The sequence below is a fragment of the Bombus terrestris genome, chromosome 15 (genome assembly GCF_910591885.1).
Source record: "Bombus terrestris chromosome 15, iyBomTerr1.2, whole genome shotgun sequence".
NCBI classification, from domain to species: Eukaryota; Metazoa; Arthropoda; class Insecta; order Hymenoptera; family Apidae; genus Bombus; species Bombus terrestris.
In genome coordinates this window covers 906,145-930,750 of record NC_063283.1, presented here as the reverse complement: position 1 = coordinate 930,750, position 24,606 = coordinate 906,145, and the positions used below count along the sequence as shown (strand labels likewise).

The following is a 24,606-nucleotide window of genomic DNA, read 5'->3' as shown; positions in this document are numbered from 1 at the left end:
CAGTATAGAGAGTCAGTAAACAAAATTATTTGTTTGATATTTTAAAAAATATTCCTTTAATGTTCTATTTTCGTAAAAATTCAAATATATAGATTCTAACATTAACGTTTTTGAATAATCGACATCGATATTAATAATACCAATAATATTGTCACTTGTGATGTGGAAGATCGACGCTAAGCTCCGCAAGTACATAAGACAGTGCTGCAAATAGGGCTGTTCCCCTATCAAGAGCATCCGGATCTTCGACTAACATAGTATCCGCATTCGTATGATGGTAATAAAAGTATTGTTCGTCTTGAGTCCAAAGAGAACCTCCTGGTACCCCTGCGTCTACCCAAGAAGCGATATCAGGGCCGCCGTTGGGACTACGAAGCTTCATATCTCCCACAATAGAGAATAGCCTAAAAATAAAAAAAAAAAATAAAAAATTACAAGTGTCGAACACCTGAGAATTAAGCAATTATCCTTCCTAACGTTTCTTTTTAATTTTGTTTTGCAAACTAACTTCATGATTCTTTTTAGGATGCACATAACTTCTTCGGTTCCGGTAACTTCAAAACCTAATGGCTTGAACGTGCCCAAATCCGATTCCAGCACGAACTGTAAATCCTTCTCTTCGCTTTTATGACTCTTGATATAATGATTACCTCCTATGATTCCAACTTCTTCAGCCGTCCACATGATCATTCTATAATCGTAATTAATTTCACGTTAAGCCAAGTTATATAAATTTAAGCATAATTTAATTATATAATTTAAATTTCCACTAAGTACTTCTTATTTTTTAACTAAAGCATTATTCACCAAAATGTTCACCTTACTGTTCGTCGTGGTTTATAATTAAGGTGTTTCAATAATTTTAATGCTTGCCATGAAATAAATGCACCACCGCCATCGTCCATTGCGCCCTGACCAACGTCCCAACTGTCGATGTGACCAGATATAACTACAACTTTCTCCGGTGCCTTGGAACCTTTCAATTCAGCTATTACATTTCGTGATACTTTGTTCGGCAAATTTTTCGCCTGCATTTTTAAATTTATTTCTAAAACTGCACCTAAAAGATAAATAAATCATAAATATCCTCGATGGTAACAGAACAAGTCTATATGATACCATGTCTACCTCTATCGGACATCCTTCTCAACAAGCTGGCATCTTCAACCGTGATACAAGCTACCGGAATTTTAGTCACATTCTCGCCGTACGATTGCATGCCCGTATGTGGGGTATACAAAGAATATGGTGTAACGGATCGAATTAAAGCAGCAACAGCACCATGTTTCGATGCTTCTGTTGCTCCTTGGCTTCGATACTTTACCGTTTCACCATACGAAACATATTTCTCATTAAATACAACGATCTTTCCTCGGACCTAAGCCGACCAAGAAAATGGTACAAATTATTTAAACGAAATAAAGCATAATCGTCCTTTGGAAATTTTCTAATATATTTACCTCGTGCTTTCTTTCCTCAAGTTCTTTGAAACTGTTCACGACGATAGCCTTTGCGGTTATTCCTTCGGGTGGAGTCCCAACGCTGTAACCTAATCCCAAAAGAGCAATATTTTTGTGCCTTGGCTTTAAAAGCGTCGCTGATTCCTTTCCTCTGGGAAATAAATAGGTATTTCAGCAATTCACACTTTAATATTTATTAGGAAAGTAAGTAAGAGGCTCATTGACAAGTGTTACCTGACCCAATGTGGCACACTAACGGATTCACCGTGTACATTATCCAAGCCAAACTCCAAAGATTTATTTAACACATAATCAATGGAACGCTCTAGCACTGCAGTACCAGTAAATCTCGGACCAAATGTATCAACGAAGTAAGCTAATTCATTCCAAGTCGTTCCTTTGAACGATCCGTATAAAGTCTCATTTATTATAGCATGAACAAAGGGTTCGTACGAGTCTATCTCTTGTATAAGGCTCTGCGGCAGATCACACGTATTAACGCTGTTTGTTTCATCACTCTCCAGGGCTATCGTAAATTGTAGTCGAAAGAGCCATGTGATTATTAAAAATTTTATGGATAAAAACATGTTGTTGAACAGAATAAATCCTTATAGTTTCCGCTGAAAATATTTCATTTCTCGGAATTAGCAATGTTAGTTTCATTCTAGATCTTAAAATTTACTTTCACAATGTTAAATAGATTAGAAAAATAATTAAATTGTTAATAAACGTACTTATTTAATAAGAAAATTGGTTAATATCGTATGAAATTGATTTCTACTGAATACTTTATCTATTAACTAATTTATCTGTCGTGATAAGAGTATCTTTTATACACATCGATTACCGTTCAATCATTATTTATCTATCAGATAACTAATATATTAATACGATTAGATCTACGTCTGTCTTTAATATAAAAAAGAAAGCAGAACTTAAAAAGATGTGTTTACAACATTTTTTAAATATTAAATTATAAGAATAAAGTCACAACTATACCTTACTTTTGTATTTTCTTCAAAGCAAATAAAACAAAATCAGACAGGTTTAAGCATATATGCGCATATTTGCAACAGTACAGAATCTCATCACAAGAATCGTCTGTTAACTAATGTCTCATCGGTTTGACTCAAATATATATAGATGTACAGAATACGAGTAGAGGGGAATTGGAAACTGGAGAAGAATGGAGGAGAAGGATTCTCGTTATCTTCAGAAGATTTATCTATACATTACAGACTATAGTTCACGGTTTATGCGATTGTGGTATACATACAGCAAAAGTATTTAGACTCTAAATCTAAGAGTCGAGAATTTAAAGTCCGTCATAGATATATTTCTATAATCTTTATGATTATCTTATCATAAAATCGGTCTACATTGTACCTCAGTTATTAAGGATTCGATATTAAAATAGTCCTTCATATTCATCGTTACGTACTATCTATTTATCGCTTGAACTTGAGTATCTATTAGAATATTAAACATAATAATGGAAAACCAGCCGCCACTCTGTCGTTTAGAGTCGCCGCGTTGCCGCTCGGCGCTCTCTACATGATCACAGGTTTACTCTCCCGCATCGTCTCTTGAAATATGTCAACTTTAACGTGTGATTAGGTTTATAATACATACTATGCAATAATAGCACTGTATTTTACTACATATATCTCATGCCATATACCACTTGAAGTAACAAAGGAGGATCATTTTACACCTGCAGATTATATCGACTTTGGTAGTTATGTTGATTATAGTTCTCAAAGTCTCTGTTCTAAATTGTAGAGGGCGCAAGAAAACAGATTTTCTCCGAACTTGATGACTTTAATTTCTATACGTGATCATAGGCGAGATAGAGACACAAACGAGACCACAATTCTGATACAGGCACCATTGTTTGTGGTATAGGACAAGTTTAATATTTATGCATGCAATGCATTTTTATCATTATGCTTCATTATGGTTGTATACGTTTTACCGTTTGCAGATGGTACTAAAATGGCTTAGATACCCCAATTATGTAGAGAAATGCATTTTGTACGTCATTTATGTTAAATTATTACTAAAAATATTTCTGCTTTAAACGTAATATCACCACAGACGAGTATCGTTTGTGATATCACATAAAGTTTGTATATATTCACTGCACAAATATCACCATTAACTAGAAATAAGATAGACATGACACTAAGTAGAATTTTGTATCTCAGGTTATGAAATATCAACCTGCCAAAAATCAGAGTGTTTCTTACGCCCTCTGTACGGCTACAGAATAGACATGACGTTTCTGGCACCGGTCTACCGACGTCTTGTTGTTTTACCGACATAGCTACTAAGAACTTTTGTACCTATCGCTGCTCCGTGTTTGCTACCCGAGGCATAGACGAATGTGTAGCAATCCTATTATCACTCATTGTCACAAAGTATCGACTCGTCGATATACAAAGTCAATCGAAAGAGTTTATTTTTTCACCATTTTTGTATCATTTCCAACTTTATCGGCTTAGGATAGGGTACAGTGGACGGTCTCGTCGTAGTCTCCATCCGTCAAAGGGGATAAAATCTTTGTGCACTCGAAACATATTCCAAACTTGTGACAACTGATTTTGATTTATTCTGTTCTCTAAAAAATAGTTCGTATGGTACTTTAAAGTGATGGAAGAAGTAAAAGAATCTGATGGAACTTTATATTCGATACAATTCTAGATTTACAGAAAATACGACATATTATATAGATAATTTTATTTAGACAAATAATATGGATAAAATGGTCTTTTTTCAACGATGAGAAGCATTCTCAAAAGCATTTAGACTTCTATGACTTTTATTCTAAAAAAATGTACCTTACAAAAACTTTTCTAAATATAGTTTTTTCTTATTTTTGCGGCATATATTGTACCATGTTTGAGGAATACGTGCAACGATAAAATAAAAGAGACGTTCGTTTATTAATAGGAAATAATGTTTATTATACAGTGTACATATTTATTAACTTCATTTATTTTATTTCTGTTATAAATTTTATATTAATAATTATATTATGCTTTGCCGAGCGACGAATGCCTTGATCAGTGTGCGCTTAATCTATAACAATCTCCGTAAAAAGTATAGAAACTTCTGCTTTTTATTTTGTTCGTTTGTTTGTTTTCGATTCGTTCCCACCCTTAATCCCTCATTCCAACACCGATTCTTCCCCCCAACATTGATTACCGTGAGTTTATACCACCAAAGAGTATCGCCAAAATATGTTGCGCTGAAAACGGCATAATCGTTCGGCATATACAAATAATAGTACTGTCGAAGTTAAAGTAATTGGCGGGTTATTTATTTTTCTTTTGTTCACTTTTTCCGGTTTCGCCATTTCGTGGGAAATGGCGCGCCGCCGCCCTCGCGCCGTTTGTGGCCGCGTGATCATTTTTTTTCTCAAAATTTTCTTCCCTTGAAATACTTCACCCTAGGATTAGTATCTGTTATCAATTATTTTTATAATATGCGTAATAATATAAATAATGTTGTTAATATAGCTATAATGATTACCGTTTCTTTAATGGTAAACTATCTGAATGGTACATTTTTTCTGCTAATGGCCATGTCCGTTATAGCTAATTATGTAGTCTGTATGCGAGCTTCAAATGGGATAAGGTACGTCGTACACAGAACTTTTCGGCTCGGCGTAGTTTTTTTTTTTTTTCTTGTTGTTAACGTAAGAAAAAACGAAGAGAATAAACCAAGAATAAGAAAAGAACTATTTGACAAATACAGGAACACGTTTGTGGCGCGAAAATGCGAACGTCGAGGAACCTTTCTTCGTTTATCGATTCGTGACTGTTTCATCGCGGTTATTGTTCTCTTTTTTCTCCTTAGAATAGATCTGATCGATTACATTGATCGAATCGATAGCGATAAAAATCAAATATACAGGAACGTCTTCCGCTCGATAGGATGACACAAATATGTACTTTCGCTCTGACTTTGAAAAGTAACGTCGTAAATAAAGAGCGTGGAAGCTTTGCATGTCGAGGAATAAAAGAAAAAAAGGAACTGTTATCAACGACACGCAAAACTACTTTATTATTCACGATACTCGACGAAACGTAGGTTCCCTCGAAGTACGCTAAAAAATTTTCACTCCCATTCGCTCAATCCCTTTCGCTCGGTCACGTTTTCTCCCTCTCTCTCTCTCTCTCTTTTTGCTTTCTCTCTCTCTCTCTCTCTCTCTCTCTCTCTCTTGATCTCGCTCTCCCTTCTTCTCATTCTCTCTTCTACTTCTCGCACACGTCACCGTGTTCTAGTCTTGATATATAAATGTACGACGTTAAATACGTGTCATCCAGATTCTATGTTGGTATGTGTGAGTGTGAGTGTGTGAGTGTGAGCGTGTGTGTGTGTGCGTGTGTGTGCGCGTGTGTGTCTGTCAGTGAAATTTCATATTCTTATTGTTCTCGCTTGCATGAATGTATGTATCTAGCTTCCTAACATAAGTGTTAAGTATAATTATTTTTTATTTTATATAATATATTAGTTTTTTTCTTGTTATAATAATAATAATAATAATCATCATCATCATCCCATAATAATCATAATCGATAACCATAATAATAGCAATAATAATATTAACCATCATCACCGTCGTGATCATAATCGCGATGATGCCGTTAATTTGTCATATCGATATACATTACATATTTATATTACACGTTGCTTATGAAAATAATAATCCAAACTGGCGTATCTTCCGTTTACGCTGTTTTCCACGTTTTTCCCATCTCCACGTTTTCTCCACTCATCCCCTTATTTATTAGCTGCTCTCCTCTCCTTTCCCCTTTCGCCCCTTGCCATTCTCGCCCTTTTCCCATTTTTTTCTTTCTTTTATCATAGACTTTTACAATAACAATTCTAGCGCCGGTAGAAACGGCCGAACCGCAACGAGTTTTCGAGACGGGACTCGAAAACGATCAACCAATCGCATCGCGATTCGATATAACTTTATTTTACACCGAGTTTACATCCTTGCCGTGAAATTTATTAACATTCGTAACCCCACGACCTTCGCCGTTCTTCGCGTATGTTTTAAAATTTTACCGACCACCCGCTACGGCTACGAAGACAATCTAAAAGTCGTACTACTATTTACAATCTTGACAAGAGTCTGGTTCAACGCCTCTTCTTCCGCGCCTCATTTTGGTATCTCTATCACTGTGACGTTATTCGTCGTTATATACGATGCATACGTTTCTCAAGGGAAAGGAAAATCGTTTCAATGTCGTTCGTTCTTTGCGAATCAATATTGAATTATTTTATTACGAAACAATATCGTTTTTCATTATCGTGCCGTACTTGTCTTCGAAGCCTCAGCAAGTCGTGTCAACCTTCTCGTTTAATTTTTCATGTCTAAATACATATACAATATCGAAATATTTCTACAACCGCGTGTCCTATCATTGTTTCGCCTATGCATTCGTAAAATTTGCCGCGTTGATATGCTAAAACACTCCTTCCCTCTTATCATACTACCATTATAAATTATTTGTTATATACGTCGCGTCGCTTCGATTTTCTGTTTGCCACTTTTCATTTGTTGGCCTCGCAGGCTTCCCAAAGGTTATCTCCTTCCTTCCACTTCAATCACTCGTCCACTCACTTGCATACAATAATCTGTTCTTTCGCCGTGTATGTTTCTTTTCTCGCAGTAATACAGTAACCTCTGTTCGACACTATAAGCATAATTATTAGTGTCGGCAATAGCGACAAGAATAATAATATGACAAAAGTAATAAGAATAACGATATTACCGATGATCAAAGATAATAATGATAATGATAATGATAATGATAATGACAATGATAATGACAATGACAATGACAATGGCATAGACAATGACGAGGATAATAATATTAATAATAATGGCAATGGTAATCAATAATCAATAGCAATGATTTAACAATATTATCCGTAATAATAAATTTATGATACGACGAAATTTATAAATTGAGTTTCATATTATATCATTAGCAAAGATTAATACTGTCGCACTTATGATAAATAGATCGCACCATGTCCGCCTTTTTTCCCAATTGATTTACGATATCTGGAAAATTGATTCGACCAATCAACCGCATGTTGCCGTGTACGTTGATTGCGTATTCTTCGCTTCTTCTTTCAGCATTTCCCCTATCTTACAACGTTCTAATCTCAATCACGTTCGAATACAGAATCGACGTGAATATCCTTTAGTTTATTCGTCTTAGAAGATTTATTCTCGCATGATCGAAATCGCAAATAATCACAGTAGTTTAAATAACCGAATTGATAATGAAATTTTCGTCGTTCGGACGTTATTCGTTCGTTCGATGGGTCAGATAATCTCATCTGAAACTCATACGTATCGACGTAATAGACGCGCTTACGGAAAAAGAAGAAAAGAAAGAGAGGAATAACGGTCTACCAACCGAATCTGAAACAGTTCGCGAATTATTTATTTTCGAAGAATGCGATTAATATGTAGCGGCAATTTCTAAGTAAAAATTATCGAGGGCGAGACTCGTCGTCAAGGGGAAAAAAGAGGAGAACGTTTCATGAGACGTCCCACACGTACTGCGAACGTTTTTATTATTTCCATGCACTATATAGTTAGTACTTCGCTATGTAGGACATTACTGTGTGCACCAACATATACGCACACCCTGTGTCGTGTAATTTTGTTCTCTTTTATGTACAAATCCATTCGGGCCCAGGCAGACGTCGACGAATTTTCGGAATCGCGAAGTATCATTCTGGACCATAAGATTCGCCACGCTCGTACCCGTAGGGAAAGAGAATTTATATCCTACTTCCGGCGATCCCGAAGACCTCGAGGTCCGCACAATTTGGCCGAGGAAAAAAAACTTGCATTGTATATCGGTGTTTGATTATACTACGCAACGTTTTTGGGCCCCGGATGCGAAAGAACGGCCAGGGCCGCCGATTACAAAACTTTTTTTTTTTTTTATGTCACCCCGAAATCAACAATAAAACTGATTTCACTTTTTACGATCTGTATAATATGTCCCTTCTCTGAAGGCAAGAGTATATTTCATTTGCGTGCGTGCGCGCGTGTGAACGTGTAAGTGTAGTATACAAATGTATGTATATATGTGTATTCGAGTTACTTTATCGAGGTATACGCGCGTGTACGTGTACATACGCGTACCCGTTTACATAACGTATTCTCTTGGTTACTCGTGTGCTTATGTCTTTTTTTTTTCTTTCTTTCGTTTTAGCATGTACTCGGTTCGCCTTCGCACCTCTCGCATCAACCCTCGATTCGTTCCCTATATTTAATATGTAAAAATATACAGGTTAGGTTATAGCCGTAAATACAGTTAAAAAATTCTACATTTTTTAGCCTCGAGCACGGGATGCAGTCAATGTCGCCTTCAAAAATGATCCAGCGGTCGGAAAACCGAACCTTAACCCGAGAACGCGAGTGAAACGTCATGCCTGACATCGCCGATCGGATATCTTGCTCGATACATCGGAATACTCTCGCAGTCGTATATCTCTCTTCGGGAGCGCGCGCATCTCCCTTTGCGCAGTTAGAAAGTGTAGAAACCTTTTTAAAAGCGCTAAATCAACGGTATACTTTCGCTACTTTTGCCTATCGAATGAAATTAATATACGACTGCTTAATATTCGATTACTACCTGTCGTAATTTACTACGAGTCAACTTAAAGAAAAATGTTCCACCTTGTTTTAGTTACGATGCATTTTGTAATATCGATGGCGATCAATAACGTTACCGAGGAGAATTTTCTATACTTTGATCTTGACTAGAAACTTGATACTTTTTCTTTCTCTACGCGTCACGGTTTCTAACTAACAATAAGTAGACGCAAACTCTGCAAATTCTAAATTGTACGGTCATCGAGATCTCTGCGAGCGAGTTGTATAAGTCAGTCTCAAAATTAGTTGCACACCTTCGTGGTACATAAAACTTTGTCGTATTTCTGCACAACGAACGACAGCTGCTTGATATACGGTACCCTATATACGTCGAACGTATTTTCGTTCTTAAACCTGCCACGAGTTTTTGAGAAAGAAGCTAGTGAAAACGATCTATAATAATTAATACAAAGATCGCTGCGCGCTCTAATCACGTTCAATTTTTTGCAGCCGTTAAAAAACTATCAGGCAAACACGTAACGAAATTCCATATTCTTTTCTGGACGGTACGTTCTGGGCGTGACTATTCCTCCTTTCCTTAGGCAGTTGCTAATTCTTAACTACGTTACACGTATCTCTGGCAACTGTCGTTAATTCACTTCTAAACACCAAACAAACGTCTGCAACAATATTCAAGGCGTCTCAATCCTTTGTTCGGTGTTTCCATCTTTGAAGCAACTGACATCACAAATGGAATCAATCGTGTTTCGCCAATAGAGTTTCGAATCTCGAATCCACGATTCGTAACATGCCGAACCTAGTTCAAATTTAATCCAAGCCATTAATGGAAAATCAATTGCGTTTCGCCAATTCTTCACACCGACTTGATTTTTTTCAAGGGGATTTTGTACGATAATTAAGCCAGTCATATTTATACAAATGATAGGAACAAAAACGTATATGTATGTGTAGTTTAATAAGCCGAGGAGCGGCGCGTCGTCTCGGTGACGAAACGGCCGACATCAACACGTGTAGTTCAATGGCAAAACATTGTGAAAATTGACAACGTACATGTACAACTTCGTGTTAAAAGAAAACGTTTTTTTATCCATAAATATATGTATAACAAGGTACTATAGATTGTCCATTGTTTAAGAATCAAACGCAGAACTTGCAACTTTTCTAATCGAAATATCATGCTGAAACTTATAATGTTCTCGGAGATAACTATCTAACTTATAAAAATTTATCTAGTTTATATATATATATATATATATATATGTACATATATATACCATGCTCGTCAAAAGAACTGTCATCACTCTCGAAACAAAGGCAACTAAAACAGAATATTGCAAAACTACGCTGCTATCCGATATCGTTTACGAAATTCTGATCGAAGAGTAATATCTTTTACCAACGTTTTTTAACCATGAAAAGCAACGATCAAAAAATTCAAGTAAAATTCTACCTTGAACTCACTTCAGAATTTACTTCGACCGGTGATTTGAACGCGATTCGCTACCGTTTCGTGCGAAAGAGCCACTTGTTAGCCAACTGTTGCATTCTGAGCAGGCGCCGAAGGGGCACATTATAATTTGCCAGAACCGAGCCACTCCCTTATCAACCTTCTTCTTCTACTAATTCTCAAAACATTCGAACGATTAAATAAAAATCAATTGAAATTTTTCGGGAGATTTCGAAGATCCGCGAGAAATCCGTTATCTTCGTTTAGAATGACGAAGGAAAGCAATTGGAACGAAACGGTGTAAACGGTTTGAAAAAGATATACGCGCATATATAGTTATAGATACGAAGTGCGTTAGGAAAATAACGAGACTTAACTTTCATCTTCGTAATTGGTAGAAATTTGCGAAAGTCAAACGCTACCAACGAAAGAAATTTCGGTTCATTAACTCGAATAATTAGAACTGCAGATAGTGTCAATGCCTTGTTAACTGGTCAGAATTCTGTTTTGCTAATTGGCTATCGCTATCTCCAATATTTCGTGGAAATGCCCCGTTCAATTACGATCTTTAGAGGCTTGATATTTCGTACGGGATATCGAATAATGCTGTTTCGATCTTTATTTCTATTTGTCTTAGCAATTTTCGCCGATTTCACCGATGCCTCGGAAAAAAACGTACAACGAAATGCATGGATAGAATGTTTTGCTAATTCGTTGCTCTTCAAATTGAAACGAAAGATCGAAATAATGATTTTGAGATTTCTGGTAATATTTAAAAACCTGTGATTCGCTGGTCAAGTATAAAAAATTAATTCTCATTATTTTTTTGACTCACCTCGTACTTGCTTATTGACAAAAATTCTTTCTACGTCCTAATATTGTCATTGTCGTAACATTTGATTCCTGTTAGAAGCGAAAATTGATTTGGAAGATTCATCGTTGGCACAGTATTGTATATTTTGTAGATGCTGCCCCCTAAACACCAAGCAAAACGAATATAATCAAATTGGAACGTGTTAAAATCACTCGAGATTCGACGATCAAAGTTCTCGATTCGGTACAATTATACTATGCCCCAACTTTACCAAAAATAATTTTGGCCGAATGTTCGAAAATCGGAAAACTTGTTCGAACGCTATACGATCCATAGCACGTTCTTAATTATCGATGCAAAGAACGAGAGCCGGTATGACCACAACAGGTGTCCAATACGATAAAAAGTTGGAGCAAAAATAAGAGAAGCTTTTAAAATGACGACGAGACTAATATCCGGATCGTGTCGTAAAAATCGAGGCAAAGGATCGAGCAGCAAAAGTTACTCGAGGTTTCACTGTTGCCCTAAATTTGTTTTCATGCTTGTTGAGATCCATCGTAATTCAAGTAATGTCTCGGTATCTACCCGCGCGTGGCTTCTTACAAGAAGTATGCTTTTTCGGTTTACATTTAATTTTAGAGTCGACTTTCAATCATTATATACGTATGTGTATATATAATATATATATTTATATAATATATTTTTTTTATTTCGTATATTATTTCGACCTTACGCGCTAGGAGTTAGAGTTAAAAACTTATCGTTTGGCGATTAATTATTTAAAATATGTTCTGTCTGTTAATAACTTTTAGTGTTTCGCTCTTTCTTTCCCTTTCTCTCCCACCCTTTCTCTCGATTTCTGTCACTCGACCCACCTCAACGTGTTTAATTATTTCCTAATTCAATCATATACGCGCGCGATATATAATATTTTCATATCTCTTCCACCCACACCGCACTATTAATGCTTTCCGTGTGTTTCTTCTCCGCTTCCTTCCCTGGTATAAGTGATTATAGTGCATACTTTTATTATACTTATTTTTGTTTATAACCTTACTTGGTAGCGATAACTATAGTAACTGTTTATGCATATCATTCGCTTATACGCATAGATGGCACGCTATATAAAACTATGCTATATGCAAATTTTTTTTCTTCTCAAACTTCTAATTTAAACGTTTTTTCACGGGACTCGCACGTGTATACACGTGTATCTTCGTATATACGCATCTACGATGTATAGTTATGCATGCGTATAGGCGTACGCGTCTATATACCTACGCGTTTCGCTGTTGTTCGCGTCCCTCGCGACAATTGATCGTGCCACTCTTTTAACCTGTTTTTCTTTCCTACGTGGTCTAATTACATACTTTCTAAATGCAAGATTTGTAGCGACTTCCTAAGGTCGATTCGTGACGTACAGCCATTTGGGTGGCGGTAAGGTGTCTTTATCGGCCGAATTGTTCGACCATCAAAATTCACAGTATCGCGATCCCTCGATACGCTCCGTGTAGTCAACACTGTTTTAGAGTTTAGCGAGCGTCAACGAAAAGAAAATTTTCGTACGTATTCTACGACCACGTCGAATTTTCTAAGGAATATGTTGTGGTGTCCGAAAATTCGTTCGTTTGGAAAATCGTTCCTGACCGATTCCGTTCGTCCATTTCTTCGACCATTTCGTACGTTCTCTCGCGGTGTCTTTTCGCTTTTTCTTCTTTATTACTTATTACGGGCTATTGTCACGAACGACCGCGAACGACGCAAGTTTCTCCGCACTCATCCATGCTCTGATACTAATGGCTATGTAATTGCCCGCGCGAGGAACGGAAAGAAAAGACTGATCTTCGACTGTTCTTTCTTTTCCAAATGGAACACGATCACCGATTCAACCGACGCCACGAATCGACGATTCGTAACGTGCCAAATTTCGTTCCTACAATTCGTGTACGTTCTTCTTATACGTTGTCAATTATTACTTAATAATCGTTCGCTTTTTTCTTTATTTACTTGTTTCTACATGTTTTAGTCACGCGATACGTTTACACGACGTGTATACATATTGTGACACGACGTTCCAATCGCGGTCGGTCTCGAACAAAATACCAATACATCGAGTCCTGACTAAATAAACAAAAAAAAAAAAAAAAAAAAGAGAGAGAAAGACTTTGATGCGTTCGAAAGAAAAGATCACCGCATCGTTTAACGATATCGATTACGCGTGGTTCGAACGTCTACAGTGATTTATAAGAGCGACAAGCAATAACATTGTTTAATAGTAATTTTTACGTTTCCCGTTGACCGAGACGCACAGCTTTCTCTAATCGAACGTTGTATGTTCTTCGAAACATCATCGATCAGAATTTGCAGAAGAACAACGGAATTTGAGAAAAACGATCACCCTACCAACGCGAAGGAGAGATGTTGTGGAAAGAGTTGGAAGTGTCGTTCGCATTGTCCCCGCGCTTCTCAACGATAACGAATGTACGCGAAAGTACATAATATGTACGTCGAACCATGATTGAAACAAGGGACGATTAAACCTCAAGGATTTTGCATCTTTTTAATTCCGTCTTTTCGCACGGAGGAAGAAGACTCTTTGCGTATCAAAAGATCTCGCATATTCAAAAAGAAAAACTCAGCGACTGTTTCAAGCTCGATAAATGTGAATTCATCGTTGAATTCCCATATCTTCTGTGGATAATTCAACCATATTCGGAACTATTCGCTCGTTGTCATTTACACGACAAAAAGCCTTATTCTTCTGCACGGGTTTCCTTGCGTGATTCCACGTACGTCGTTGGTCCAAGACGGGTACCATGAAATGTTTAGTCAAAACGTTTTGATAAAAACGGTAACGCAAACGGTGCTTTCGTATAGTATCACACTAATCTAAACGTTTTATATTCGCCTAAGAAATTTCTTGCATACCGAACGGCAGAACTAGGAAACGCATTGTTTCGTCAGAAAGTGTGATTGGTCCCGGATAGTCGATCGAAATGTGGCCGGGTAAATATACAAGATACTGTGATTTATTCTGTTCTTTTTCTTTTGATTCTCGTACCTACGACTCGAACGAATATCCTACGTAATTTTGGTTGACCAACGACTACAACAATCGTGTGTCCGATCCTAAACATTAATACAGTCGCAATGAAAAGACATCGATTTGGTACGTTAGAAAAAACCGAATTTTTTTCTTCGCATTGTTCTCGCGATAACGCATAAGCGTACCTGAAGGAATTGACATCGGTCGGCTTGAACTTGTTTGAAATAACGCCGATTCTTACATTTTATTTTAATTACGTTCTTTTTTTTTTATTTTTAATTTTTATTCTTCTTTTAATCATTAAGTAACTGCAAATCTAATGTTTTTAAGTACAATCTCAACTAATTCTCTAATTTGCTCCACTTCTTTATCTGGCGTACGCGCGCGCGCGCGCATGAAAATGTTGGAGAAAGCAATTACGTTTTCTTGTTAGTCTGATGAAAAGAGTATAAAGGAATGGAAAGGATGTAGGAAAGGAAAGGAAAGGAAAGGAAAGGAAAGGAAGAACGAGCTTGTGACTCGCCTGACGCTTCGATGATTAACGTGATTTTGACGATTCGTGCATGGTTCCTCTCGTCACCCGCGTTTGATATGAAACTATGTTCGGTCGGCTTATCTTAAAATATATTTTAAAATCGATAAGAACAATCAATCCTCTTCGTAGCAGAAGCTATAACAAAATTAATTTTTGTTCGTAATATTCGTATAGCTGTTACTTTAAATGTTACTCCATAATGTAAGCTTTATCATCATAGAATATCATCATAGAACGCGGGGTTTAAGAGTACTGGTACATAGAGTCTATTCAAAATCGTAACGACGGTGATGGCCATGAAATTCGTGTCCGGAAATCTGTAAGTCTTTAATAATCGCGCTTAAAGCCTACGATGAGACCTATCTAGTTTAATATTTATTGTAGACAAAGATAATATGATTAGGTGAATGCTTAGCTCTGCTCGCCTCCCATATTATAACGTATGTTACAGTTCACGTGTGAGTGTTACGTATGTATCGAGTGTGTACGGCAACCACGCGCGAATATGTGCATAAGTTCTACACGAGTGTATTTTACGTCGTGTACGCATCAAGCGGTACTTATAGATTGTTACGTGTGTGCATGTGCGTGCGTGCATGCGTGCGTGTACGTGTGCGCGTGTGCGTGTGCGTGTGCGTGTGCGTGTGCGTGTGCGCGCGTGTGTGTGTGTATGTGAACGTGTATCGATGTGTAAACGATGTAAGTGTGTATTTATTTTGTTGCTAGTTCTTTACAAGTTATGCAAATAATTGCAAAAACATACCCTGTTTCCTAGTATCACCGACACCATGGCTACCGGATATCAGGTCGCGGCGCGCGTGACTTGAATCCAATGTAATTCCACGTAAAATTTTGGATCGATGAACGCGGTATAGCAGTGTCGAGAGGGTTGATAATTTTGGCTGTTTCGTGTGCGAGTACGGTGGTAAATGGTAGTATGCTTATATGTAGTGTTTGATCATTATTATTATTATTAAAGTTAGTTAAGTTATACATTCGAGAGTGGAGGATATTCGTTCCCGTTTTCCATCGAATCTTCGTGCGTGTCTCCGTGGCTACCATAAAAATTCCAGGAAATTTCGTATCGACGATGATAAGTCACGGTCGGCCGTTGCGATAACGATCGTCGATAACGATTCGTCGGAACGAATAAAATCGCGGAGATACCGCGCGCCGTTTGTATCCCATATTTTTCTTCTTCCTTTCTTTTCTCCCGCTTCGCGAAAGCTTTCCGTGTAATTTTTATGGTCGACAATACTATCGGACAACGACGACCACGAGTACCGATTTCATATTTCTAAAAAATTTCAGCGGCAAAGTTTGCGACTTGAGAATTTGTTAAAGAGAATCCTTAGGTTCGGTAAAACTGAGATCGGCGGAAAATTCGATACCCGAGTACGTCGTTAGGACGCTTGAATCTTCGCGAGTACGTCGCTTGCCGAGTAGCATTCGGAACGTTAATTAGCGAGCAGCGAATTCGTCTCAGCATTACATCACGTCATTGTAAAAATAAATTCGAAGCTGATCCTCACAGATTACTATTATCATTATTTTTCTTCTTGTCCTTAGAGCTAAGAATATTATTTTCTCTTTCTCTCCTCTCCCGTAAGTCTCATTTATTCCATAGCAAGATGCATACTACTTCGGTTGTAGCAAAAACTTTGTTGGATAAAATAGTTGTATTTGTTTTGGTTTGTTTACAATTGTCGTTACCTTCGTATTTATACATTTATATATGTATACATTTATATTTATACGAATTTATACCTATTATTAGGGTGTTTTTATTAGAGTAGGTTGAATACCTTGATATTCGCTATTAAGTAATTGTTAAACATTAAAAAGCTTAGATCGTAGTGATATAATCAGTTGGTACTTGCATACAAGCTTTTACCAGTATACGTGTCTTTTCCTTCTTTTTACCCTCCCTTCCTTTTTTTGTATCTGTGTCCGCGCGCGTGCGCATGATTCTTTGTGTTTGTGTGCGTGTCACTATATTCGATCACTTTGCTGGTGTCTACCTTTCTTCCTCTACATTGCATCGTACAACTACGTGTGTAACTCTCTTCCACTTGAAACGCGTTCGAGTTAACTAAATACGTTAAAATTAGTAACCGAATCGATTCAATTTTGTCGCTTTCGATACGCGATTCGATACGGTGTGATTCGCGTGGAGAGTACGAAAACGGACCAACACGAAGTCCAAAAGTACAAAACCATACGAACAACGAATGTGACGTGTATAAATGGGAAACGACATCCGAGCAGTTGGCGTGGCGAAATTAAAAATGACTCGATACGTTTTCGTTACATCGAAAATTATCGAACGAAACGAAGAAATGTGGGAAATCGTTGGCGCGTACGTTTATGGAACGGTCGAACAGATAAAACGGACGATAGGAGCTCGTGTCCGTGGTATACGCCTACTAATAGCGGTGGCACTAATAGCTAATGCTATTTCGAAAATGGAATGCGTTGATTTGATTTTAGCAGAGAGATGAATGGACTGGTCTGCGGAATAGGAAACTCGTAGACAAGTATCTAGCCGTGGCCCAATTCGCTCAGCTTGTCCGCTAATCGTCTTTGCCGGACGTGTACCGGTTAGAGACGCGCACGATGCCATGAGAAATGAAACGCTGATCTATAGGATGTACCGCTGCGCTGCAGACCTTCCTCGCGGGCCCTGTATGCTTGCGATGCACGCATTCGCCTAATTATGTTTACGATCGTGCCGCTTACGCGATTCCATCAACGCTCGCGTACGCGTACTCGGAGGCCTACCGATCGCGCGATTGCTCTTACGGTCTGTGATTGGACCTCGGATTGGCAAACATATGGTTGCGTTAATTCCCAGTTCCTTCTCTTATATTTACCTTCGCCTTCGTGAACACATATTTCGGATTAGTTTGTTTAGCAAATTTGATTTGTGATCAGCCGGGTCTGTTACACGCGTTCCTGAGTTTCATCTCTACGACCGGTTCCCGAGTATCGCGATACCTTTCCGCGTCCCATTGCTATCAAAACGCCGTCGAAAGAAGATCTCGCTGTTTCATCGTCGTTAGATATCGTTTCGTCGTGTTCGTTTTCCGTTGTACAACGGAACAACGTCGGTACAACGTCGCAAAGATGCTCCTCACACAACATTTTTGGTGACGTTCTTTCAGCATCGATGAATCTACGCCCGCGCTTTCGATACATCAGTCTATACATATATACATACATACATATATATGTGTGTATATATAGAAAATATATATTTATGTATATATGCCTTTAGACGAATTCAGTATTCCTAAAACTGACAAGAATATATACGTATATGCGTTTATCGCGTAGTATAAATTATGTATACGTCTTATAAAGTATTGTTGTAAGTAATTTATTTTTATTATTGTTATCATTGTTATTAGTATTATTGATTACTGTTATTTATCAGTATTAATTGTTTTTTTTTATATATATATATATATATGCGTATGCTAGTATAATAATATTTTATATCATCAATAACTAGCAAGCCGTTCGAGCTCGTCATCGGAGGATAGTTTACAGCACATCCCTCTGTTTTAGTTTTAGTTCCGCAAGTACTTACTTTTACGCGCTACCACGTTCACGCGTGTGAACCACATACACGCCTTCCGTACCATGCCTTCACATTAACTATGTATAGTAAATTTCGTACGTGTATGTGTGTATGTATAGATAAATGAAGGTATAGTAAGTAGTGTTCTTTTGCAATGATTCGTTTTCGTGTGCGAGCGTACGAACAGGCAACGTACTTTATGAACCGATGGAGAAGCAAGGAAAAGGGTTGCCTGTCCCTAAACTATAAGTACAGTATTTATATGTGCATATATAAATATAGAAATAAATATACGCGTGCACACGTATGCGTACTTAGGTTGTACATCTACGCGTGCTCGTATATTATTTCATATATTTATGTATATTTCTTTGTAGCATTTGTTATATTTACTTAAATAGCGTATAAATTTGAGATAGCTTTTAGTCGTGTCATAAATTGCGCCAGACTATAGCCGGTCCTCCCATTCCCTGTCCTTCGAAGTAATAATTTATTTCATGTTGATTTAGCTAAACTATAATAATTTACTAAGTCTCTAGTTTTTTTCTTTCAATCAATCAATATATATATATATATATTTATATATTTATATATTTATATATTCATTTATTTATTCATTCATTTTATTTATATTATATTTCATATTTATAATATTTATATTTATATATTTATATACTCCTTCTTTAATAATTCATATTTATATATTTATATATAGAATAGTTGTTGGTACTTTGGTTGATTATTTCTGCTAGATCAGAGTTTTCTTCTCCGTTCCATCGCTCGCCTACGCTAGTTTTCCAGCGTGCTTTATGCATTTGATTTCGTTCTAATATGACCCCCATTTTTCCTCCACTAACATCGATGCTCCGTCGCTGCTTCTTTACATGTGGCTTCCGCCCAGAATCGTATAAATCGAAGCTTGCGCGAAACTCTGTGATTCGACCGGGCATCGCTCGCTAAATGTCCAAATGTTTTATTTATCGTGCTTAAAAAAATATTCAATGTTCACATGAATATCGTCCGTTGCTAATCACATCGGTAGCCACAAATTTTGTGAACTCATACCGATGTAAGTACTTGCTGCCTGCTGTACTGTTCGATTTGCCCGGTGCAAACGATCCTTTAAAATCTCCCTAATCGTTCGTAATGAGGTATAAAACTGAATCGTGATAACAAGAAAGGCTAACGAAAACAAACAAGGAACAATACGTTCGAAAACAATGCCCAAATATCAATATATACGCACGTATATTCGAGATATTTGTCGTATAAAATAAATTTGATACGTAAAACGCGACGCGTTTGGCCGCAATTCTCAGGAACAACGTACTCCGATAAAATAAAGAAATTATATACTCGGCTAGCGTCGTTAGTGAAATTATTCTAAAATGAAATTGCACTTGGTTTACCTGGAACCACCTTTCGGAACAATAAATACTTTATCCTAAATAGATTCGTTTAAATAGTCACTTTGGTTTAGAAAAGAAAATCTATACATCGCTTTAAGCGAAACTTCTTAAAATTAAGGCAAATAGTAAATAAATATTTTATGAGAAAACGCGTAAATTATTCCCCTCCCCCCCCATTCTGATGCTGAATATAAAAATGACTAGACGTAGACTAGGTAAATAAAATAAAAAAGTAAAGCTCATTGCGTTCAGCTGGTTCAGACGATCTACTATTTCTTTCGCGTTTTCTCCTCCTCCTCCTCCTCTCTCTCTCTCTCTCTCTCTCCCCTATCATCGAATGGACAGAAACATTCTGCGCGAGATGGACTCGATCTTGTTAACGCCGTCGTCGTCATCGTGGTAATTTTCACCCTTTTGTTACTTTTGTTTTGTTTGGATAATCACAGCCTGGTTGACATTTCTCGGGCGATGCGTGACCGGTCAGTCAAACAAGAACGATTTTATGAATCGTCGAGCCATGAGAATGAACAACAACAGGATCCCGATGTTTTTTGGATCGCGAAGCGTAATGTGATCAGGTTGAACGATCCTTCGTTAATAAAGGAACCCCGATGGATATAATTTCGGCCGGAAATTCGTTCGCACTTTTCGCTTAACGATATAATCGTACTCTTAATAATGATGATCATAATATAATAATGACGATGATGATAAAGGAGTAATAATAATAATAAATACTACGTTGGGTGAACGAGCGCCGTGGCGCGGACGACCGGACTTCGAAATGACTTCACTTTGACACGGCACTAACGATCCCTTTAAATTGTCTCGTATATAAAATCTACGGCGCGACGTACATACCTACGCCTTTTAATAATCTTAACATAAGAAGAACCGATAACCCGCGAATGTTGGGTCGGCACTGATTCGTACATGTAGATACGTGTGTAAGTAGATGCGTGATGTGTGTGAGCTGTATGCGCGTGTTGTGCACGTGTGCGTGTGTCCGCGCGTGTATGTGCGTCGTTTGTATATATACCAGTGTAAATGTATGTAAATGCGTGTTCCATGTTCGGATTCGTAGTTTTCGTTTTAGAAATTTCTTCTTCTTTCTAGACGTTGCGTGAGACGAGCACCCTGTATACGTGATTGACAAATTTGCGTTAGGAGAGACCGCGAGCACTGTGCCGTCGGTCCTGCCCGAAGACCACTAAACATAGTAAACGATCCTAACGACGTTGCTATATACGTGGTATGTATAATACGGTGATGACGCGTTCGGCATACCGAACACACGACATCCAAACGGATTCGACGGTTTAACTGCGTTTTCAAATGAAAATTGGCAAAGTTGTTCGTAAACGAATAAGGAATTCAACCGATACACACACTGTGATTCGTGTTTTCTAGAGAATCTGAAGAGGTACTTTCTTTGGTATTCTATGGGTCGAATCGCAGTAATAGTTAACTTTTTTTAACAGTCGGTCGGCTACAATCGCCATGCCGTTTCGTCAGGAACTAAGAGTATTCTTTGGTTAGTGTCGGAAAGTCACCCGTCTTGAACGTTCACCGTGATTATCAAACTATTTAGGAGATAGTGTGTCGTCGGAACGATAACCTGGTCGAGAGGCTCTAGGCTCTCGATATCTACTACTTCCCGGATGATCGGATCTTCAAAATCGTATTAGGATTAGAATGTCTTGTTGTAAGACGCGTATCGAATAATTGTTCGTATCTCGATACGAATCCTCGTTTGGCAGTAGGGATCGAGAGTGAAGAACGGAAAAATGTATAAAATAGAATAAGACGTAGGAAAATAGAAAGAACAGGATGAAAAAGATCGACGTGTTCTCCGTTCTTAGTAAAGAATTTGTCGTATCCGAGCATCCGAGAAATCGTTTGAAGCGTGAATCCTACTCGCGTTTGGTTTCTCGGACTGGGTTCAGTGCTGGACATCCAATGTTTCATTAGCATCAGCCTGCCTCTTCGTCCTCGCCGCGTGGCTGCCGGCGAAGTCAATCTACCGACTTCTAATTTTTATACTCTAATTAAATTATCTAACTAGTATACTAGATTATTATAGTGGAGAGCGTTGTAACGGTGATTCAAACTCATCACTTCTGATCGTCGAGCGTTCAATAAGCCCGTGTTCTTGTACGACATCTGTAATTAGAAAGGGTCCATACTATTTAACCATCGTCGATACATTACGAGTTCATATTCACATTGTACGTGAAAAAGGATCTTTTTACGTTAATCTAAATCTAACAATCTGAATATCTGAATATGATAGCGATACGATTAACGATTTTTATACTTGGCACACCGAGGAAAGTATAAAAATTACTGGATTCGTCTTTTAATCAAATATATATAATATAATAGAACTAGAAATGTCCAAGGAGCGTATATTTTATTATTCGCGAGCTTTCTTCAAACTTACTCTGTGGGTTATGATGTAGGGTGCGTATCGTCCAGTTTCTCTAAGCTAGGACTTTGGTTAGTATGGCCGGCTTGCGTCCTTGGGCCTCTTTAACTGGACTTTTAAACGCTTCATCCCTATCTGGAAGCCATTCATCGCTTGAATTGCTGTCTGTGCGCTCGCTGGATTGTCGAACGACACGAAACCTGAAAGAACCGAATGATCAATTATTTTAATCGATAAAACAGAATATTTATGCGTTATTGACTTTTGATAGTTTAAAAGATTAGAAACAAGTTAAACGCATCCTTTCAATAAAAATCTTTCATTGAAAAAAGGTTTTATTTCGGAGAATAGGACAACATTTTGTATCGAGCTAATATAGCTAGAAATATCGATTATATCCCAACCATAATACGAGAATCTTTCCACCGCAACGGCTGACCTGAAATTGTTCCTGAATTGAGATTAAAAGAAATTAGTTATGATATTTTTCGACTTACGATGAAAACGGGAAGTTGAATATCGACACCCGAGGGCATCTGATTATCGCAAAAGGGTACTCGTTGGCTAACCAGTGATTTAGATTAGCTGATTCGCCGCGAGGAATAAAAAGTTTTCTGCGAAGGGACCTCGGTACTATCATCAAAGTTTTATCGAGAATAAGAGAAAGGGAGAGGGAAAGAGAGAAGGTGCACGATAACGAAGCTCTTAACAACAGAAGCGCCGCTGAAAGGTCATCAGGGCCCTCCCAGTTTAAGCCAATTTTGACCATTAGCCCCGATCCAATTTTAGTTTTGCCATCATGGCGGCCTACTGCCTGACCAATCGCGGCTCTTCATCGCTCGGCGACCACCGCTTTTACTCGGAGTTCGTAAATTACTTTTACTAGGTGACTGAAGAGGCTTTAACCCTTGTTCGATGAAAAAGTATCCCTTTAACGTTTTCTTCCCCCAAAATTCTCTCTTCCGTTGAATTCCAAGAAAATAATACTGTACGTCGTAATTTATATCGTACGATTACGGACGAATCGCGTTACATGCAAATACACACATATACGCGTCTATGTAGATTATAATGCTCGAAGCATTTTCATTCCTCTTTTTTCGTTACGTTATAGAACTTCTTTCCCGCAAGTTGATCACAACGTCGATATCAAAGTATGCATCGCGGTGAATGAACGATATGTTCACTTTGGACGTGCTTTTTTCATCAGCGTCTCGATAATTACACGCAGAACGACACACAACGAAACCGAGAATATAACGACCACTGTCCTTTCAACGATGAAATTCATTCGGCTGTATAGGCCATAATAATCGGCAGCGATAGGCAGAAAAATATTAATCGCGCTAGTTACGAATGAATAGACTAAGAGGAATATCAGCGAATATATCCGTCCAATTATCTGCACTCATATTTCAGCATTCTTTCAAGGTACAATTAATCAAAGCTACCACCGGTACGTTTTTCAGCGCTTTTGTTTCAATCCCTTCTGATTAACCAAAAGGACTACCTAGTTTCATTCGAGTCACAGTCGGACGTGTATTCATATTTAATGAAGAATTTTCGTCTCATGGACTTGTAAAATGCACATTAATTTTTTATACCTACAGGGATGGATCGAATACTTTTATACAAATATATTACGAATACAACGTCTAATTCGAACCTGTTGGATATTTAAAAGATCATTAAAAGTGCACTTATCGCTGGTAATTACTACCAACTTGTAAAAATGATTTTATGAACGCTCGCCTTCGTTATGTCCAAGCGATTAGTATCCGAGATATTGCCGAGACTTTGCCAAACCGTCCTACCTTTGGAAGATTTCACCATCGAACCGTCTAGCTGTTTAACGGTATTTCGTTTCTCTCTTCCGGGCCACTCTTCACGTGTTTTGTGGAAATGACACACTTACCGAAGCATTTACTCTGGTTGGTGGCCCGATCGATGAAAACCTTGGACGATATGACGTTGCCAAAGGGGATGAACATCTGCATGAGCTCACCATCTCCAAACTCCTGAGGCAGGTGGTAGATGAATAGGTTGCAGCCTTCAGGTCCTGAGATAGAGCATCCTACCATATAAATCAGAGCACATCTAAACATCTAAACTTGAAGTATAATACTCAAGTTAAAATGTTAGTTCTGGATGAGTTTCGTTCTTCGCAATATAATGATTTCGACGCGACAGGAGAGCCACCTCGCGTCAGCGAGTATGCACACAT

General features: G+C 37.8%; 2 protein-coding genes across 28 annotated transcripts in view; both read right to left on the bottom strand.

Annotated features, from left to right (window-relative positions):
* Nucleotides 1-25: 25 nt before the first annotated feature.
* On the bottom strand, nt 26-3,627 carry LOC100644864 (carboxypeptidase Q). Of its 3 annotated transcripts, none has more exons than XM_048412803.1 (7): nt 3,436-3,627; nt 1,695-2,080; nt 1,461-1,611; nt 1,129-1,378; nt 820-1,060; nt 509-691; nt 26-404 (listed from the first exon to the last, which is right to left on the bottom strand). In XM_048412803.1, the coding sequence occupies exons 2-7, from the start codon at nt 2,045-2,047 to the stop codon at nt 152-154; spliced, it is 1,431 nt and encodes a 476-aa protein (XP_048268760.1). In that variant the 5' UTR covers nt 2,048-2,080; nt 3,436-3,627; the 3' UTR covers nt 26-151. The 3 variants fall into 3 exon arrangements, with proteins under 3 accessions (XP_048268760.1, XP_020722481.1, XP_003401007.1); XM_020866822.2 differs by lacking the exon at nt 3,436-3,627 and adding an exon at nt 2,460-2,895; XM_003400959.4 differs by lacking the exon at nt 3,436-3,627 and adding an exon at nt 2,465-2,895.
* Nucleotides 3,628-15,872: 12,245 nt separating this feature from the next.
* The window catches only part of LOC100644981 (CUGBP Elav-like family member 4), a 594,520-nt gene continuing 585,786 nt past the window's right edge, over nt 15,873-24,606 (bottom strand). For 22 of the 25 annotated variants that reach the window (XM_048412806.1, XM_048412813.1, XM_048412816.1 and 19 more), the window contains 3 exons: nt 24,298-24,456; nt 22,398-22,582; nt 15,873-22,117 (listed from right to left, as the gene is read on the bottom strand). In XM_048412806.1, the coding sequence (XP_048268763.1) occupies nt 22,455-22,582; nt 24,298-24,456 (287 nt within the window). In that variant the 3' untranslated portion in view covers nt 15,873-22,117; nt 22,398-22,454. The remainder of the gene's footprint in view (nt 22,118-22,397; nt 22,583-24,297; nt 24,457-24,606) is intronic. The other 3 variants (XM_048412814.1, XM_048412815.1, XM_020866872.2) reach the window with 2 other exon arrangements.

What these genes read in the sequence shown, in the direction of transcription:
- LOC100644864 (XM_048412803.1), bottom strand. Translation starts at nt 2,047, where the DNA reads ATGTTTTTATCCATAAAATTTTTAATAATCACATGGCTCTTTCGACTA. An exon ending in GAGAAGGATGTCCGATAGAG is followed by an intron (nt 1,061 to 1,128) that starts GTAGACATGGTA and finishes TTTATCTTTTAG; the next exon opens with GTGCAGTTTTAGAAATAAAT. An exon ending in AAACCACGACGAACAGTAAG is followed by an intron (nt 692 to 819) that starts GTGAACATTTTG and finishes TTACGATTATAG; the next exon opens with AATGATCATGTGGACGGCTG.